The sequence below is a fragment of the Sebastes fasciatus genome, chromosome 7, assembly GCF_043250625.1.
Source record: "Sebastes fasciatus isolate fSebFas1 chromosome 7, fSebFas1.pri, whole genome shotgun sequence".
Lineage (NCBI taxonomy): Eukaryota > Metazoa > Chordata > Actinopteri > Perciformes > Sebastidae > Sebastes > Sebastes fasciatus.
Genome location: NC_133801.1, coordinates 17,580,734 through 17,599,177, shown reverse-complemented (window position 1 = coordinate 17,599,177; position 18,444 = coordinate 17,580,734). Strand labels below are relative to the sequence as shown.

The 18,444-nt window shown below is 43.8% G+C and overlaps 1 protein-coding gene across 5 annotated transcripts; it reads left to right on the top strand.

The window, feature by feature from the left end:
• Positions 1-375: 375 nt before the first annotated feature.
• Positions 376-18,056, top strand: prpf8 (pre-mRNA processing factor 8). 5 transcript variants are annotated; one of them, XM_074641914.1, is made up of 43 exons: positions 376-567; positions 2,016-2,136; positions 2,254-2,422; positions 2,513-2,677; positions 2,794-3,012; positions 3,114-3,326; positions 3,560-3,685; positions 3,848-3,953; positions 4,323-4,513; positions 4,832-4,951; positions 5,062-5,251; positions 5,455-5,574; positions 5,874-6,008; positions 6,133-6,262; positions 6,386-6,582; positions 6,729-6,935; positions 7,365-7,528; positions 7,616-7,742; positions 8,041-8,233; positions 8,410-8,597; positions 8,693-8,931; positions 9,146-9,292; positions 9,405-9,615; positions 9,779-9,895; positions 10,007-10,254; positions 10,353-10,532; positions 10,664-10,799; positions 10,991-11,160; positions 11,447-11,576; positions 11,708-11,854; positions 11,964-12,124; positions 12,308-12,499; positions 13,022-13,259; positions 13,403-13,531; positions 14,023-14,136; positions 14,252-14,425; positions 14,652-14,845; positions 14,965-15,204; positions 15,335-15,476; positions 15,624-15,764; positions 16,531-16,670; positions 16,930-17,132; positions 17,425-18,056. In XM_074641914.1, the coding sequence occupies exons 2-43, from the start codon at positions 2,028-2,030 to the stop codon at positions 17,577-17,579; spliced, it is 7,017 nt and encodes a 2,338-aa protein (XP_074498015.1). In that variant the 5' UTR covers positions 376-567; positions 2,016-2,027; the 3' UTR covers positions 17,580-18,056. The 5 variants fall into 5 exon arrangements, with proteins under 5 accessions (XP_074498015.1, XP_074498018.1, XP_074498016.1 ...); XM_074641917.1 differs by having other exon boundaries at positions 6,386-6,586; positions 6,736-6,935; XM_074641915.1 differs by having other exon boundaries at positions 385-567; positions 2,019-2,136.
• Positions 18,057-18,444: the final 388 nt, after the last annotated feature.

Here is an 18,444-nt window from a genome sequence, read left to right as displayed (position 1 = left end):
ATTTCAAATTTATTCCAATTATTTAACAGATACTTGTTTAATTTGTTTTTATTCATCTTTTCCTTTCCTTACATTTTATTCGTTGTATAATTCATTTTATTTTTATACTGTAAAATATATGTACAGAATTCTTTGTAATGAAAAATCTGAATATGTTTTAGTAACTTTTGAAATAAAGTATGAAAAAAAACAACTGCTGTATGCTTGTTATGCTTGTTTATGAAACCCTGCAGCAGGCTGCACCTCCAACACTACAGAGGGCACTAGTGCAGAGGAAAATGAAACATCCGGGTACTTGAACAATTTACGCTTGTCCAACGTTTGCGTAAGTTTCGACGTAGAGCCCTAACGGTTTAGTGGTGAACGTGACGTATATCCGGCGTAGCTGTTGTCTGTGATTCCCGGTGAGCTGCGTTCATCGTGTGGCCGCCGTCGACCGTCGTGCGTGAAGACAAATCAACACAAATCCACACCGCAGAGAATCAGAAACAAGGAGAATCCACAGTAGAGATGTGGTAGATGATTGAGTGTGTAACACGGCTGTCTTCATCGTTAATAGATCTCACGGTGAGTGAAGGTAGAGAGGTGTTTTATTGTTTAACATGCAGCCGTTAGTTAGCTGCTAGGCTAGCTTTAGCTTCATCCACGCTGCTTGATCAACAAACAAGAGAGTGCTAATGTCGGTTTAATGTTTTATACCTTGGTGTGTGACGTATTTTAAAGAATACAATGATTGTATTTTGTACTGTGAAGTTTACGGAACGGTTAAAGAGTAGTTTGCGTTTCTTAAAGTTGTACATCACGTTACAGTTTGGTAAGTACGGGAAGCCATGTTGTTAAGCTAGCTAGCTAACCGCCAAATGAATGGTTTTGTTGCCATTACTTAGATAGTACGATGATACTTTATGGTCAGACAGGTTTGAAATTTGCTCCATTTGCAACATACGATACGATATTATTGTCAGTTTGCACTGAAATTCATTTTGCATCCATAGGCAGCTCAGTTTGACAAAAAGTACACATCCAATAGACATACTGTTACTATAGACAGAAAGACAAGTAAGACCAATCAGACAAAACACATCACCATTAACCATACATTACCCATTACAAACATCACAGACAGACAAGTAAGACCCATCAGACAAAACACATCACCATTAACCATACATAACACATTACAAACATCACAGAAAGGACAGACCAGAAACAAGGACACGTATATTTAAACATTATAATCACAGAAGATGATATTCAGGGCCCTTCAACGCACATTTGATCTGGGATTAGGCTCCATATTTAGTTTTAGGATTGACTGGTGCACAAAAGAGTGCTTCAGTCTGACCTTATTAAATCGTGTAACCCTGTATCTCCGATTTTGATGGTAACAATTCATATTCACTGTTCAAAACATGGTTGGGGTCAGAGACAATGGTGTTAGCCAGCCTTAAGATGTTATTATGATAGGCTGATTCATAGAGTTTCTCAAGGGGTTGATCTACAATCTTTGAGCAGATTTTCATTTGGTGGTGCAGTTTTGACTTTAAAGTAGTGGACAAACTCTTGTATCCTGTAGTATAACAATACTGTAGAACACTCATAATAATAGACGTAAAAAAACACAAGAAGAATTTGTTTACTCGCCTCAAAAGACCTGAGGCGGCAGAGAAAGTAAATTCTTTGTTTTGTCTTTTTACAGACAAATTCAATGTGGTCTTTCCAAGATAACAGTATTTAGATAATGTGCACAAGTAACATTTTCTACCAAGAGACGAGTACCAGTTTGTGTTGAATACGATTTGATTTCAACTTCCCATGGTCTGTAAGAGTAAGCTAGCTAGAGAACTCTGTGTCCTAATGTAATGGAGAGTTGCCCATCAATTTGGCTTCTATGTGTAATGTAAATGCAATTTTTTTCCCCTGTTTTAACTGGTAACCGCACTCCTTGATGACATTTAAAACTAAACACATTTGGGAGAAATGTTTATAGAAATTTTCTGTTTTGTTGTTTTCAGTAGTGAGACGCCATGGCGGCTACCTTCCCCTACAGAGGGGTCCCTGCAGGGATGCCACCAGGTGTGCCCCTTCCTGTGCCCATCCCGGACTACATGTCTGAGGAAAAACTGCAAGAGAAAGGTATGTTGACTTTCACTCAATGCAGCACATGCCTGGTGAGGTTAAGAACTACTATGTTATATCACAAGTGATTGTGGTGTGGGTTAATCTTGTTTTAAATGTCCTCTAACTTTACAGCAAGAAAATGGCAGCACTTGCAGGCAAAGCGCTACTCTGAAAAGAGAAAGTTTGGCTTTGTGGATGCTCAGAAGGAAGACATGCCCCCTGAGCATGTCCGCAAGATTATCAGGGACCATGGAGACATGACCAACAGAAAGTTTCGCCATGACAAGAGGGTGTACCTCGGGTAAAAATGAATTGCCATTTTAATTCTTTGTTAATTGGTTAGCATCACCACTGCCATAGCTCATCCTGTATCTTTCCTTTTGTTGAACAGTGCCCTCAAGTACATGCCCCATGCTGTACTGAAGCTGCTGGAAAACATGCCCATGCCCTGGGAACAGATCAGAGATGTGCCCGTCCTCTACCACATCACCGGAGCTATTTCCTTTGTGAATGAAATCCCCTGGGTCATAGAGCCAGTCTACATCGCACAGTGGGGGTAAGAGAGAGTGGGATGTTGGGCGATGCTTTTCATGTTTGTAGTACATGGCACATCAAGTGCATTATACTCATTAGTATTTCTAAAGTCATTGGTATCCCTTATCCTCCTCCCAGAACCATGTGGATCATGATGAGGCGTGAGAAGCGTGATCGTCGGCACTTCAAGCGGATGCGCTTTCCACCATTCGATGATGAGGAGCCGCCGCTGGACTACGCTGACAACATCCTTGATGTGGAGCCACTGGAGGCGATCCAGATGGAGCTGGACTCTGAGGAGGACTCTTCAGTTGCGGAGTGGCTCTATGAGCACCAACCCCTCAAAGACACTGCCAAGTAAGCCATCCAGTCCCTCTTTTAAAGACAAACAATTTTACATTTTCAGCTGAAATGTTGCTAAAAGAATCAAAGAATAATTCATTTGTGCCCTCTTCCAGGTTTGTGAATGGCACCACCTACCGTCGCTGGCAGTTCACGCTGCCCATGATGTCCACGCTGTACCGCCTGGCCAACCAGCTGCTCACAGACCTGGTGGATTTCAATTACTTTTATCTGTTTGACCTCAAGGCTTTCTTCACTTCCAAGGCCTTGAACATGGCCATCCCCGGGGGACCAAAGTTTGAGCCACTGGTCAGGGACATCAACCTCCAGTAAGGACCTCCTGCCTTTAGTAAATACATATAGACCTACAGACTTTACTCTGTTCATTTTATTGGATTGTGGAGGTCACATGGCATGACCACCACTTGCATGCTCAGAAATGAATTTTTTTTTTGTGTTTCTTGTAATAGTTTGAATATTAATCCTGTTTGACCTCAAACAAAACATCAAGTAAGAATAGATGATTTGTGTCTTAGCTGACCCTTCTCTGTGTTTCCTGCAGGGATGAAGACTGGAATGAGTTCAACGACATCAACAAGATCATCATCCGACAGCCTATCAGGACAGAGTACAAAATCGCCTTTCCCTACCTGTACAACAACTTGCCGCACCACGTCCACCTCACCTGGTAAGAAGTGAATGAATGAGTTATTTATTAAAGTTGCAGTTCATTTAAAAGTAACTTAAATTAATTAAAAAATATTCAGATGTAACTTGTGTGAAGTGCCCATGAAGGTCTTTGCTCATCCAATGACTAAATGAGTAGACACTCATGACTTTCCCCTCGCAGGTATCATACACCCAACGTGGTGTTTATCAAGACGGAGGATCCAGATCTCCCAGCGTTCTACTTTGACCCGCTGATCAACCCCATTTCACACAGACACTCTGTCAAGGTAAGTGTGGATGATTATCCACCTTCTACCTTTTTGGCAGCTATGAAAAGATAAATATAATTCCCTCGCAACAAATCGCATGTTGTGAAGGAAGTCCTCTTACAAAGGCGCACTTGCATTGGTCTGCTTGCCTGTGCGTAAGAACTTGAGGAATATTGAAATGAATGGTGACTTTTCTTTGACTGGCTGCAGTAGCAGTTGGCCCTTCATCATTCAGATATTGCTTCTAATTATTTAAATTGATTTGGGGTAAAACTCCAGCAGAAATGAAAATGATTACGATCCCTTTTCTTTACATTTAGCTGTTCTATTTACAAGTCAGTATTCTTTAACTCGCTCTTAAATTATTGTAATGTCCTGCACACGCAGAGTCAGGAGCCTCTGCCTGAAGACGATGAGGAGTTTGAGCTTCCTGAGTACGTGGAGCCCTTCCTCAAGGAGACCCCACTCTACACAGATAACACAGCCAACGGCATCGCTCTGCTGTGGGCGCCGAGACCCTTCAACCTCAGATCTGGCCGCACAAGGCGAGCCATCGATATCCCTCTAATCAAGAACTGGTGAGCAAACAACCAACCTGTTGTAACGAGACTAAATGTGTCATAATGTACTGATTGCAAACAGAAAGTTTTATTTTGTGTATCATTCAGATGTAAAGTAAGGCTGTCAAAGAAATCACGATAATGTGTTAATGCAAATTTGTTTTTACGCCACTAATTTCTTTAATGCATTTACGCAACTTGTGATTTTTCGGTTGTAGTAGGCTCAGCTTTAAGGCTAGAGTGAAGATACTGGCATATGAAACTAGAAAAAACCCAAGGAATCCTCTGGTACCATGTTATACCTAAATGTTAGTTGTGTGTTAAATTATTCTCCAGGTACCGTGAGCACTGCCCCGCAGGACAGCCAGTGAAAGTGCGCGTGTCGTACCAGAAACTGCTCAAGTACTATGTGCTCAACGCTCTCAAACACAGACCACCCAAAGCCCAGAAGAAGAGGTGAGCATCATTGGACTCTTTATTTGATTTCCTGTTAAGCTTTCTTTTTAAATGAAGCTCATCAATGAGTTGTTGTTTTTTGTTAAGATTTTCCATCTGTTGTCTTTCAGGTATCTGTTCCGCTCCTTCAAGGCCACCAAGTTCTTTCAGTCCACCAAGCTGGATTGGGTGGAGGTGGGTCTGCAGGTCTGCAGACAGGGTTACAACATGCTCAATCTGCTCATCCACCGTAAGAACCTCAACTACCTGCATCTTGACTACAATTTCAACCTGAAGCCTGTCAAGACTCTCACCACAAAGGTACAGATCCACCTGTTGTTGTTGTTGTTGTTGTTGTTGACAACATTGTATCAAACCTAAATGAACAATAGGAGGTTAAATATTGCTCTGAATTTACAATATTCTCATCCTTTTGTTGGAAGCTTTACTCACAAAAAATACTCAAAATCGAATTTCCTATTTCAAGGTTGACTTACAACTGTGTTCTTGTTTCTGTCCCCCAGGAAAGAAAGAAGTCCCGATTCGGTAACGCCTTTCACTTGTGCAGAGAGGTGCTGCGTCTCAGCAAGCTGGTGGTGGACAGCCATGTGCAGTACAGACTGGGAAATGTTGACGCCTTCCAGGTGAGTTCAGCAACAAATTTGAACTTGTGATGAGCTCCTCCGGTCACAGCATGGACTCATGTCATAAAAACAGCACAAAATCCTCTGTCACACACTCGGAGACCTCCCCTAAACGTGCCTTTCTAATATAATGTGCCATTATGAGTCCACGAGTGCTGTTTTTACGCCTCGTGTGGATGGTGCACACGTGGCAGAGGAAGTGTGATCATTTTTTTGTATTGATTTCAGTGGTGTTTTTAAGATTATTTTACAGTCATTTCATACTTGACTAATCCCAGAATCTCTTCTCTGTATTGTAGTTGTCTGATGGGCTGCAGTACATCTTCGCCCATGTGGGTCAGCTGACAGGCATGTACCGATACAAGTACAAGTTGATGAGACAAATTCGGATGTGCAAAGATCTGAAGCATCTCATCTACTACCGCTTCAACACTGTAAGTAAATACTCTGTGTATTTGATCTGCCAACTGTTTGTGTATTTGAAATATTATGTTTGGTGTCCATTTTAGCCTGCCATCTAAAGTTTGAATTCATTATGATTTTCTTGTTTGTTCTCAGGGTCCTGTGGGCAAAGGTCCAGGTTGTGGCTTCTGGGCTCCCGGCTGGAGAGTGTGGCTGTTCTTCATGAGGGGGATCACGCCGCTGTTGGAGAGGTGGCTGGGGAATCTGCTCGCCAGGCAGTTTGAAGGTATGCATATACACTCCCCCATGTTTTTGTGGTGGCTACTATTATTGCAGCAACAAAACGGATGGTGCACAGGTTTGTGTCTGCAGGAAATAATAAACCGTTGTTTTTCGATTGCCCCAACAGGACGTCACTCCAAGGGCGTAGCCAAGACGGTGACCAAACAGCGCGTGGAGTCTCACTTTGACCTGGAGTTGCGTGCCGCTGTGATGCACGACATCTTGGACATGATGCCCGAGGGCATCAAACAGAACAAGGCCAGAACCATCCTGCAGCACCTCAGCGAGTCCTGGAGGTGCTGGAAGGCCAACATCCCCTGGAAGGTCAGTGCGTCACAGAGATCATTTCCACTATGACTAAGTGTGATACGGGAGAGGGGATGGTTTGTTATCAAAAGACCAGGATTAATCACAGAATCCTTAAAGCGCTGCCCTGTTTGAATTTAGGATTTGTCTTTCTTTCATTACAGGTGCCAGGCCTGCCCACTCCCATTGAGAACATGATCCTGCGCTACGTCAAGGCCAAAGCTGACTGGTGGACCAACACCGCCCACTACAACCGTGAGCGAATCCGCCGCGGAGCCACTGTGGACAAGACGGTGTGCAAGAAGAACCTGGGGAGGCTGACCCGTCTGTACCTGAAAGCTGAGCAGGAGAGACAGCACAACTACCTGAAGGTGACACACAGAAAGAAAGCTCAAAAAGGAAATGTTGAAATGGTCTTTCCATCAATAAAAAGCTGGATTTGTGTTTTTTACGCTGTCAATATTTTATAAACGTTTGCGTTGATTAGTTATATTTCCAAGTTTTGAGTAAAGTCCTCTTACAAAGGCGCACTTGCATTGGTCTGCTTGCCTGTGCGTAAGAACTAGAGGAATATTAAAATGAATGGTGACTCTTTATTACTGGCTGCAGCTGCAGTTTGTCTCTTCACCATTCAGACATTGCTTCTAATCATGTATTCTTATGCTATATTTGTACTTTATTAACATGTACTAATCACCCACATTTATATTTGCAAATAACAACTTAATACATGAACATTAATGCCTAAGATCTTTTCATTTTGCCATATTTTTAATGAAGTGTATATGTCCTGCTTACAGGATGGCCCCTACATCACAGCCGAAGAGGCGGTGGCCATTTACACCACCACCGTTCACTGGCTGGAGAGCCGGCGGTTCTCGCCCATCCCTTTCCCCCCGCTGTCCTACAAACACGACACCAAGCTGCTCATCCTGGCCCTGGAGAGGCTCAAGGAGGCGTACAGGTAAACACACGTTTCAACATGAACAACTTTATCAGGAAATGCCAGAATGTTGTTCTCTACATATTGTGTCTCTGCGTCCCCCCGCAGTGTGAAGTCTCGTCTGAACCAGAGTCAGAGGGAGGAGCTGGGGCTCATTGAGCAGGCGTACGACAACCCTCACGAGGCCTTGTCCAGGATCAAACGTCACCTGCTCACACAGAGAGCCTTCAAAGAGGTCAGTATTGGTAAACATAAACATATGTTATAGGGGGAAAATGTTGCACCGTATTTCTTGTCCATGGATGAAAAGCTCTTTACTTAACAGAGCTTGTTTCATTAGATTGTTGGCAGGAAAAAGTGACTTGAAGCCTTATTCAGAAATTAGCTGAGTATCATGTTATCATCATGCTTTTTGTGGATGACTGCAGGAATTGTTTGCTATAAGCCTTGAATTTAATGACGCTTTTATAAACGTGTGTCTTAGCCATCATATTTGATTCCCGTCAGTCTCAGAACGACTTCTTCTTTTGCAGGTGGGTATCGAGTTCATGGACTTGTACAGTCACCTGGTGCCCGTGTATGATGTCGAGCCCTTGGAGAAGATCACCGACGCCTACCTCGACCAGTACCTGTGGTACGAGGCGGACAAGAGGCGCCTCTTCCCTCCCTGGATCAAACCTGCTGACACTGAACCGCCACCGCTGCTGGTCTACAAGTGGTGCCAAGGTCAGGACCAGTAATAGTGTTAACTGTATGAAAGTCTGATCATATTGTGTAATACCTCAGTATGCATTTAGGTGGAAGTAAACTTTTGTTAATGACATACATCCCGTCTGATTACTACCGTTACTGTTGGAAGGGGACCACAAGTCAAACATTATCCTTTTGTTAATTCTCCTCAGGCATCAACAACCTGCAGGATGTGTGGGAGACGGCGGAGGGAGAGTGCAACGTGATGCTGGAGTCCCGTTACGAGAAGATGTACGAGAAGATTGATCTGACCCTGCTCAACAGGCTGCTGCGTCTGATTGTTGACCACAACATCGCTGATTACATGACAGCCAAGAACAACGTGGTCATCAACTACAAGGTAAACACACTCTTTCATTTTAAATCTGATTTAGAATCTTTATAAATAAGTTTCTCTGGTATTTGATCTAAATGTTTTCCTCTTTGTCTATCTAGGACATGAACCACACCAACTCCTATGGCATCATCAGGGGGCTCCAGTTTGCCTCGTTCATTGTGCAGTACTACGGTCTGGTGATGGACCTGCTGGTGCTGGGCCTGCACCGCGCCAGCGAGATGGCCGGCCCGCCTCAGATGCCCAATGACTTCCTCAGTTTCCAAGACACGCCCACGGAGAGCGCCCACCCAATCCGACTGTACTGCCGCTACATCGACCGCATCCACATCTTCTTCAGGTGGGATTGAGTCACCACAATGATAAAAGACGTTCCTAACGTGGCTTTTGGGAATACTGCTTTTTGTCAACACAAGCTCTGATGGACAGACATTTAAAATTGCATTAGTTGGCTTCTGCCTTCACTGCCAAATGGTACAGATTTGTGAACATGAATGAAAAAGGAGGTTTTTGTTGATAAATTATAAGTTGTGGCTTTTTCATGGGTCCACCAGGTTCTCTGCTGATGAGGCCAGGGATCTGATTCAGAGGTACCTGACTGAGCACCCAGACCCCAACAATGAGAACATAGTGGGTTACAACAACAAGAAGTGCTGGCCCCGCGATGCCCGCATGAGACTGATGAAGCACGACGTCAACTTGTGAGTGCCACTTCTTAAACTATTAGATTATTCTATTATTAAATCTTATTCTTATTTTACCAGATTTGGAGACAAACAGCCATAATCCCCTCTTTCATCTTATTCTTCCCAGGGGACGTGCTGTGTTCTGGGACATCAAGAACCGCCTGCCCAGATCCGTGACCACTGTCCAGTGGGAGAACAGCTTTGTTTCGGTCTACAGCAAAGACAACCCCAACCTGCTCTTCAACATGTGTGGCTTTGAGTGCCGCATCTTGCCAAAGTGCCGAACCAGCTACGAGGAGTTCACTCACAAGGATGGTGTGTGGAACCTGCAGAATGAGGTGAGGAACCAATGCCCAAAATAAGCGTCTGTTATGCTAACAGCTTCACTTCAACAGTTTGGATATATCTGATTACAGTACTGGCACTTACAGCTGTCTGTCTAATAGTGTCCATGATCACATTCCTGTTTTGAAGTTCTCTGTATTGTATTTCTATGTGTAGGTGACCAAAGAAAGGACAGCACAGTGTTTCTTGCGTGTGGACGATGAATCGATGCAGCGCTTCCACAACAGAGTGCGTCAGATCCTGATGGCCTCTGGATCCACCACATTCACCAAGGTCAGCTGACAACCTTTCTTAAAAAACTAGAGCAGTAGCACATGATGTTAAAACGGAACACGGATAATTACCTTGTCAGAATATTTCATTATGTCCCGTATTTACCTCCAGATTGTGAACAAGTGGAACACAGCTCTGATCGGTCTGATGACGTACTTCCGCGAGGCCGTGGTCAACACCCAGGAGCTCCTGGACCTGCTGGTGAAGTGTGAGAACAAGATCCAGACGCGTATCAAGATCGGCCTGAACTCCAAAATGCCTAGCCGTTTCCCTCCTGTAGTCTTCTACACTCCAAAAGAGCTGGGCGGCCTCGGCATGCTGTCCATGGGCCACGTGCTTATTCCACAGTCAGACTTGCGGTAAGTTAAAGTCAGCATGCAGGCCGTTTGTTGTCTTGATCTCTTGTCAGTAAATTCATTTAGCAAACTGGGCTTTAATTCTTCTTTCTCTCCACCAGGTGGTCCAAGCAGACAGATGTGGGCATCACCCACTTCAGGTCTGGAATGAGCCATGAAGAAGATCAGCTGATTCCTAACCTGTATCGTTACATTCAACCATGGGAGAGCGAGTTCATTGACTCTCAGAGGGTTTGGGCCGAGTACGCCCTCAAAAGACAGGAAGCCATCGCCCAGAACAGGTATTGTCTTAATCAGATCATTTGTTGAATTCACAGGATCTGCAGTTCTGCACTGATCCAATAGTATTTATTTTAACAAATGTGAGCTGGAACTCGACAAGACAAGTAGCAATGTGTTTTCTGTGTTTCAGGCGTCTTACCCTGGAGGATTTGGAGGACTCGTGGGACAGAGGAATCCCCCGTATCAACACACTTTTCCAGAAGGACAGACACACACTGGCCTATGACAAAGGCTGGAGAGTCAGGACAGATTTCAAACAGTACCAGGTATGATGGAGACACTACTGATAGTTTGAGAAATTATGTACCAGGGATCAGTTGTTTTTAGTTTGATTCTAACATGAATGTACCACAAATCCTTATAATTAGCATGTCAACATACTGACTGTTTTTTATAAAGTTGCATTATACACCAACATGCATATATCTAATGATGTCTCTGTATCGATTGAGTGCAGGTGCTGAAGCAGAATCCATTCTGGTGGACCCATCAGAGGCACGACGGCAAACTGTGGAACCTGAACAACTACCGCACAGACATGATCCAGGCTCTGGGCGGAGTGGAGGGCATCCTAGAGCACACGCTCTTCAAAGGCACTTACTTTCCCACCTGGGAGGGTCTCTTCTGGTGAGAGTACATTGATACTAAGAAAGCTTATAGTGCGAGAATATCAGAAAAATGAGAGATAATTTTAAGGCTCAGACAACTCTCAAAAGAAGAGACTGAAGTTCAATATTGTTCTGTGAACAATATTGAACTTCAGTCTCCTGAGCACAACCAAAATACTTGCTGTACTTTGTATGCGTGTTCTATATTTCCCTCCTGAAATGATAACTTCCTTGGAGCTAATTTTTCCAAGTTGTGGATTTGTTTTATTCCTTCATTAAAGATTGTCTCATTTTCTGGTCTTTAGGGAAAAGGCCAGTGGCTTTGAGGAGTCCATGAAATGGAAGAAGTTGACCAATGCCCAGAGGTCTGGTCTGAACCAAATCCCCAACCGTCGCTTCACACTGTGGTGGTCACCCACCATCAACCGAGCCAACGTTAGTACAACCAACATCTGTAAATGTATCTGATTTTTAGGTTATTGTACAAAAACAGTCAATGATGAAGAACTGTCTAAATGGTTTAAACATGTCTGTCTCAACCTTCATTTCCTGTCCTCTGTCTTTAGGTGTACGTGGGTTTCCAGGTGCAACTTGACCTGACAGGAATCTTCATGCACGGCAAGATCCCCACACTGAAGATCTCCCTCATTCAGATCTTCAGGGCTCACTTGTGGCAGAAGATTCATGAGAGCATCGTCATGGATCTCTGTCAGGTAGGTTTGATTTATTTGACCTCGTTATGGAAATGGAGCACACTGAAATTTGTTCTTAAAATGGCTTTTTTACCTGCTTGATTATTGACCACAATGTTTTTGTTTCCAGGTGTTTGATCAGGAGCTGGATGCTCTTGAGATTGAGACGGTGCAGAAGGAGACCATCCACCCCAGGAAGTCGTACAAGATGAACTCATCGTGTGCAGACATCCTCCTCTTTGCATCGTACAAGTGGAACGTCTCTCGACCATCTCTGCTTGCTGACTCCAAGTATGACTTTTGAAACTATCTTCACATAACTTTCGCTTCCAGAAAAAATGTCACTGAATATATTTTAAAGTTACACTAGGTGCTCTGAAGACATTAATGGGTTTCATAAAACTCATCACGGAAGCATTTTAAAGGTCCTTAATCTCATCTTCTATGAATTAAAATGTGCATCTCCTCTTACAGAGACGTGATGGACAGCACCACCACACAGAAGTACTGGATCGACATCCAGCTGCGTTGGGGTGACTATGACTCGCACGACATCGAGCGCTACGCCAGGGCCAAGTTCCTGGACTACACCACCGACAACATGAGTATCTACCCCTCCCCCACGGGGGTGCTCATTGCTATCGACCTGGCTTACAACCTCCACAGGTTAGGATTGTTACAAGCATGGGTACATGACCAGTATGATAGCAGATACTAACTGATTAAAAGAGAAACCTAAAAATAGGATGCCACATAATTATGTTGTTTGATCTAACACATTAACAGTCATTTTGGCTACAGGAAAATTTGCATTAATTGATGGTTTAAGAGGGCAAAGCAGTGTTTTCTTCCTGATTTAAAGTGAGCCCCAGTGCGTTATAGGTGTGTAAAAATAAACCAGAAATGTGTGGTAAATGCTTGACAACATTGCCTGAATTCTGACATCCACTTGTTCATGTCAAGTATGTTCTGCAGTAGCCTTGGAAGTCTTCACACTAGCTTCCTAACTTGTTTTACATGAACACAACTGTCTGCAACAGAAAGTCACAGCTCAAATGGTGTTGTAGGGTAGATGTACTCTGACCTCCCATGAAGTGTTTTTCTCCGGGTATCAACGAAGAAAATATTGATGAAAAAATAATCTCACGTTAGTATTTAACTCTGTATGTTATTGTATCTCCTCCATAGTGCCTATGGTAACTGGTTCCCTGGAAGCAAGCCTCTGATCCAGCAGGCCATGGCCAAGATCATGAAAGCCAACCCCGCCCTGTACGTGCTCAGGGAGCGCATCCGCAAAGGTCTGCAGCTGTACTCCTCTGAGCCCACTGAGCCCTACCTGTCCTCTCAGAACTACGGTGAACTCTTCTCCAACCAGATCATCTGGTTTGTAGATGACACCAACGTGTACCGAGTCACCATCCACAAGGTGAGGGCACACGGCCGTTTGTTTTGGAATTACTGCGTCTTATTGTAAATAAAGTGTCTGAATATGTTGCTTTTGCATAGGAATATAGAAGAAAATGTGTCCTTTTGAATTTAGTCACACATATTCTCCATCTATCTCAACAGACCTTTGAGGGTAACTTGACCACGAAGCCCATCAATGGAGCTATTTTCATCTTCAACCCCAGGACTGGACAGCTTTTCCTCAAGATCATTCACACATCTGTGTGGGCTGGACAGAAACGTCTGGGACAGGTACGGCTCTACTCCACCACTCCTCACTTTCATTCTCACCTAGTCTGCTATGGATTGATTCCTATTGTGTTTAGTGATTTGTATCATATATGTATATATTGTTTTTTGTGGTACAGGCTCTTACTATCATTGCATTTGTTTTGTGTTTTGTTCCACAATTGTTTTGCGCATTTCTTTGTATTCTGGAAACAATGCAACTAAATTGGGCTACTTTTGACTAAGTTATGCTGGGAAAAATAGCGTTGGGCTTGTAGATGAAATTTGGGCTGCTTTTGTCAGCATTTGGCGGGGTTTATAAAGTATTCTGAAAACAATATTACCAAACATGCGGTTATTTGAATTTGTTTGTTTATGAAGGTCTTAACTCTATTGTCTGCAACTAAGTGACGCAGACGCATTCAAACACCTTCCTACCCGTTTGAAGTGACTACATAGATACGCTGAAGTTGCTCTTTCCATCATTAGATTCTAACTTTATTCTTGTTTTGCAGCTGGCCAAATGGAAGACAGCTGAAGAAGTGGCTGCCCTGATTCGCTCCCTCCCCGTGGAAGAGCAGCCCAAACAGATCATTGTGACCAGGAAGGGCATGCTGGACCCTCTGGAGGTGAGACTCTCTCATGCTAACAACTGCTATAATAATAATTACAAGCCTTGAAGGATCGTATTGGTGTAATTCCAGACAGCTTTCCAGATCTAATACAATCATTCTCTATGTGCAGGTCCACTTGCTCGACTTCCCCAACATCGTGATCAAAGGCTCTGAGCTGCAGCTGCCCTTCCAGGCCTGTCTGAAGGTGGAGAAGTTCGGAGACCTGATCCTGAAGGCTACAGAGCCTCAGATGGTGCTGTTCAACCTCTACGACGACTGGCTCAAGACCATCTCGTCTTACACAGTGAGTTTCACAACAGGCTAAAATGATATGACTGTGTTGTGTCTCTATGGAAGTGCTTCATTACCACCACAAATAATAAAGCAAACTTGTCCTTGCGGTTGTCAAGTATACCTGGGCTGATCCAAGCTGATTTCCCAACAACACTCATAATGGTGCATTTATTTTTGGTGACATCATTTTATCCCCTGTGTAAATAGTTTGTTTGGTGGTCTGCCCCAATCTCTAGGCCTTCTCCCGACTCATCCTGATCCTCAGAGCGCTCCACGTCAACAATGACCGCGCCAAGGTGATCCTGAAACCCGACAAGACGACCATCACCGAGCCTCATCACATCTGGCCCACGCTCACTGACGAGGAGTGGATCAAGGTGGAAGTGCAACTCAAGGATCTCATTCTGGCAGATTATGGCAAAAAGAACAAGTATGTATTAATTTATGGCCTGAATATGTTGCTCGGATAGATGTTTGATAGTCCTTTTCTGTAACTCAACAGAACAGAATAAAGCCAGATTATTTAATAGTTCTTTTGTCTTCATCCAGTGTGAATGTGGCCTCGCTGACCCAGTCTGAGATCCGTGACATCATCCTGGGTATGGAGATCTCAGCTCCGTCACAGCAGCGTCAGCAGATTGCCGAGATCGAGAAGCAGACTAAAGAGCAGTCGCAGCTCACAGCCACGCAGACCCGAACTGTCAACAAGCACGGTGACGAGATCATCACCTCCACCACCTCCAACTACGAGACCCAGACCTTCTCCTCTAAGACCGAATGGAGAGTCAGGTGAGCAGACGGCTTGTTTGAATTTGTTTTGAGGCATTTCTTCATAAAGGAAAATAACATCATAGCGTATTGTAGTAAATGTGTAACTAGGCAGTCCTAACTTTAATGTTGCTTGTTCTTCACCTGTCAGGGCCATATCTGCTGCCAACCTCCACCTCCGAACCAACCACATCTACGTGTCATCTGACGACATCAAGGAGACGGGCTACACCTACATCCTGCCTAAGAACGTTCTCAAGAAGTTCATCTGCATCTCAGATCTGCGAGCACAAGTATGTAAATAATAAATAGCGCTGCAGCTGATGGACAAACTATTTCTTTTGATTATATTGATGCACATCTCTACCTGAGGGTGCCTCATCACGTCTGTGCAAAGTAAAGATGTCTGTAGATACTGACGGTGCACTGTGTTGATCCAGATTGCAGGTTACCTGTATGGCACCAGTCCACCAGACAACCCCCAGGTGAAGGAGATCCGCTGTATCGTCATGGTACCACAGTGGGGGACACACCAGACTGTCCACCTGCCCAACCAGCTGCCTGGTCATGAATACCTTAAAGTAAGGCAAACATGCTCATTCTTACTATTTTATGATGGGTGCTCGTTAGGCTTATCGCATTAGTCGGTGTTACCGGTGTTACATCGTGGTCGGACACGCACCGATTACATTACGTACCCACCACCCCCACCGTTGTTTAGCCTTTTTTTTAAAATAAAAAATAAAACCCATTTGGTTAATTTTGCTGTATCAGCGGCATGTTGTCGATACGTAGTCGGACGACGGACGCTACAATCTGAAAGTGAAATTGCCTGCTCCGTGTGAAGTCTCAGCTCAGAGCAGCAGGTGTCAGATTTCTCACACAGGATGAAAGAGAGTTGACAGACAAGACGATGGCAGCCGATTTGATGTCAAAGCGAAAAGCAAAAGCGCCTATTTGGCAATACTTCGGATTTAAACCCAATGCTATAAGGACACCATAACGTTAATGAGGCAATCGCTGTGCAGAGGACAGAGCGGTCACAGCCGGTGTGCGCGGCGCCAGCCTCGCAGCGAAAGCTGGACCGGAGAGGCCAGACACACAGCCATCCGACGGTAAAGATCGAAGTAGGCGCTCTACATATATTGAGCGCCGTCTTTTCTTGTAAAATGTCTGCTGTAATCGGTAACACCGGTGTTGTAACGAGTTTATTAACCGAGGGGAAAGTTTCCTCAATGTGACATCCCTAAGTTCTCGTTAGTTGTACTCGCTGCTTTGTAAACGTTTTAAATTGTGCTTTTTGTTGTACCAGCAAATATTTTAAACTTCTTTCCTTTCTGTAAACAGGAAATGGAGCCCCTCGGCTGGATCCATACTCAGCCTAATGAGTCGCCCCAGCTGTCCCCACAGGACGTCACCACCCATGCCAAGGTCATGGCTGACAACCCCTCGTGGGACGGAGAAAAGACCATCATCATCACTTGCAGGTATGTTTCATGACACACCGTTAAAAGTAAAATATGGAAGCTCATTGTGCTTTTGTGGCTCCTACATCTGTGCTGCTGCTTCTTGCCTGTCATTGTTTTCTGCTTTTTCACAGTCTGATAACAAACACGTGAAAGACTTTTTTGCTACAGCTGGTTTTCTTTTGTGCTCCGTTTATAAAGATGTTACCGTTTTAACTGCATAGTAAAGTGATGGTTGTTGTTTGAATGGTACATGAATACATTTTACCTCTGTTTCCAGCTTCACCCCAGGCTCGTGCACGCTTACAGCCTACAAGCTGACACCCAGCGGCTACGAGTGGGGTCGGCAGAACACCGACAAGGGCAACAACCCTAAAGGCTACCTGCCATCCCACTATGAGAGAGTGCAGATGCTGCTCTCTGATCGCTTCCTGGGCTTCTTCATGGTGCCTGGACAGGTGTCCTGGAATTACAACTTCATGGGTCAGTAGTCATAGTTTTTTTTAAATTTTTATTAGATGAACTTTCGTTTTCTACTTTTATCAGTTGAGCTAAACAATTCAGCTTTAAATCTGCCTCCATACTGCTGCTTGTTTACATTCGTGACAGAAGTCGGTGCCATACATTGATATTTCCGATCCGTCCCTGTGTCAGTTTGATTGATTTTTACTGTACTGTTCATTCATGGCTTATTAAGGCAGGACTGTTACACTTTAAGTCACGCATTGGCAGAATAGGTGATATCAAATAACCATTTTTGTTCGTCTTACTCTAGGTGTTCGCCACGACCCCAACATGAAGTACGACCTGCAGCTGGCAAACCCCAAGGAGTTCTACCACGAAGTCCACCGGCCCTCGCACTTCCTGAACTTTGCATCGCTGCAGGAGGGTGAGGTCTATAACGCAGACCGCGAGGACATGTATGCCTGAGAGCATCACATTTTGTAGATAGCTCTGCCAGAATCATGTGGAGCCGGTCCAGAACAGCCCTTGTAATATTTCTATTGAACACATGCAACTGTGATGTTTGGGAAATTTTTATGTAAAGGCTTTAGGACTTTTTTAGGAACCTGCTAAGTTCTTTTTTTTTTTTTTTGATATTTTCTATAAATGTTTTGTTCCCCACTCTCTTACCTCCTTTATTACAGTAAAGCTTCTTCAAGAAGATGCAGTCTTTTGTTTTTTGTGGATACATCTAAGCATATGTGCATTTGTGTTTAGTTTTCAGTACACAATACTTCGGGATAATATTTGATAACTATTTCACAAGGGTACTTCCCCTTAGCCCTTTGAGAAATGAAATTGAAAGGTGTATTTTCATGCCAGTAATGCCCGGTTACTATGTTGTACTGTACATCCTGTGACATTGTAGCTTGGATTTAAATAAAGATCACCATTTTTTATAAACATTTGTCATGTGATCGTGTAATGTGCTGTTATTCTAATTGCTTAATAAAACTTTGTGAAGAGAAGTGAAGCATTTCTGTTTACTTTTGACTGCGCAGGGGAACTTTTTTTTGTTGGCTTGCTTCCCTCTTTGGAGGAGATCAACGCCGCCTAAAGAGAAAGCACTCAGCTTGGTTTGGTTTCAGTGACCTGATCAAGCACACTTCAACATTTTTGGATACCAGGGACTTGAAAATAGGGCCTGCTATTAAAGGATTGTTTCTTTACTGCTTTTAAGTCTGGTCTTATGAAGTTATACTGTAGTTTAGCCTGTGTGGGTGTAGCTTTCTGCCTCAGTGAACTGCTCGAGCACACTTCAGCAATTTGGATACCACTCACTCATCTTCAA

Excerpts from the sequence above, each read along its gene's own strand:
- prpf8 (XM_074641914.1), top strand. The coding sequence starts at position 2,028 with ATGGCGGCTACCTTCCCCTACAGAGGGGTCCCTGCAGGGATGCCACCA. Across the intron at positions 8,598-8,692 it reads ACGTGGTCATCAACTACAAG|GACATGAACCACACCAACTC; the intron begins GTAAACACACTC and ends TTGTCTATCTAG. Across the intron at positions 13,532-14,022 it reads GACAGAAACGTCTGGGACAG|CTGGCCAAATGGAAGACAGC; the intron begins GTACGGCTCTAC and ends CTTGTTTTGCAG.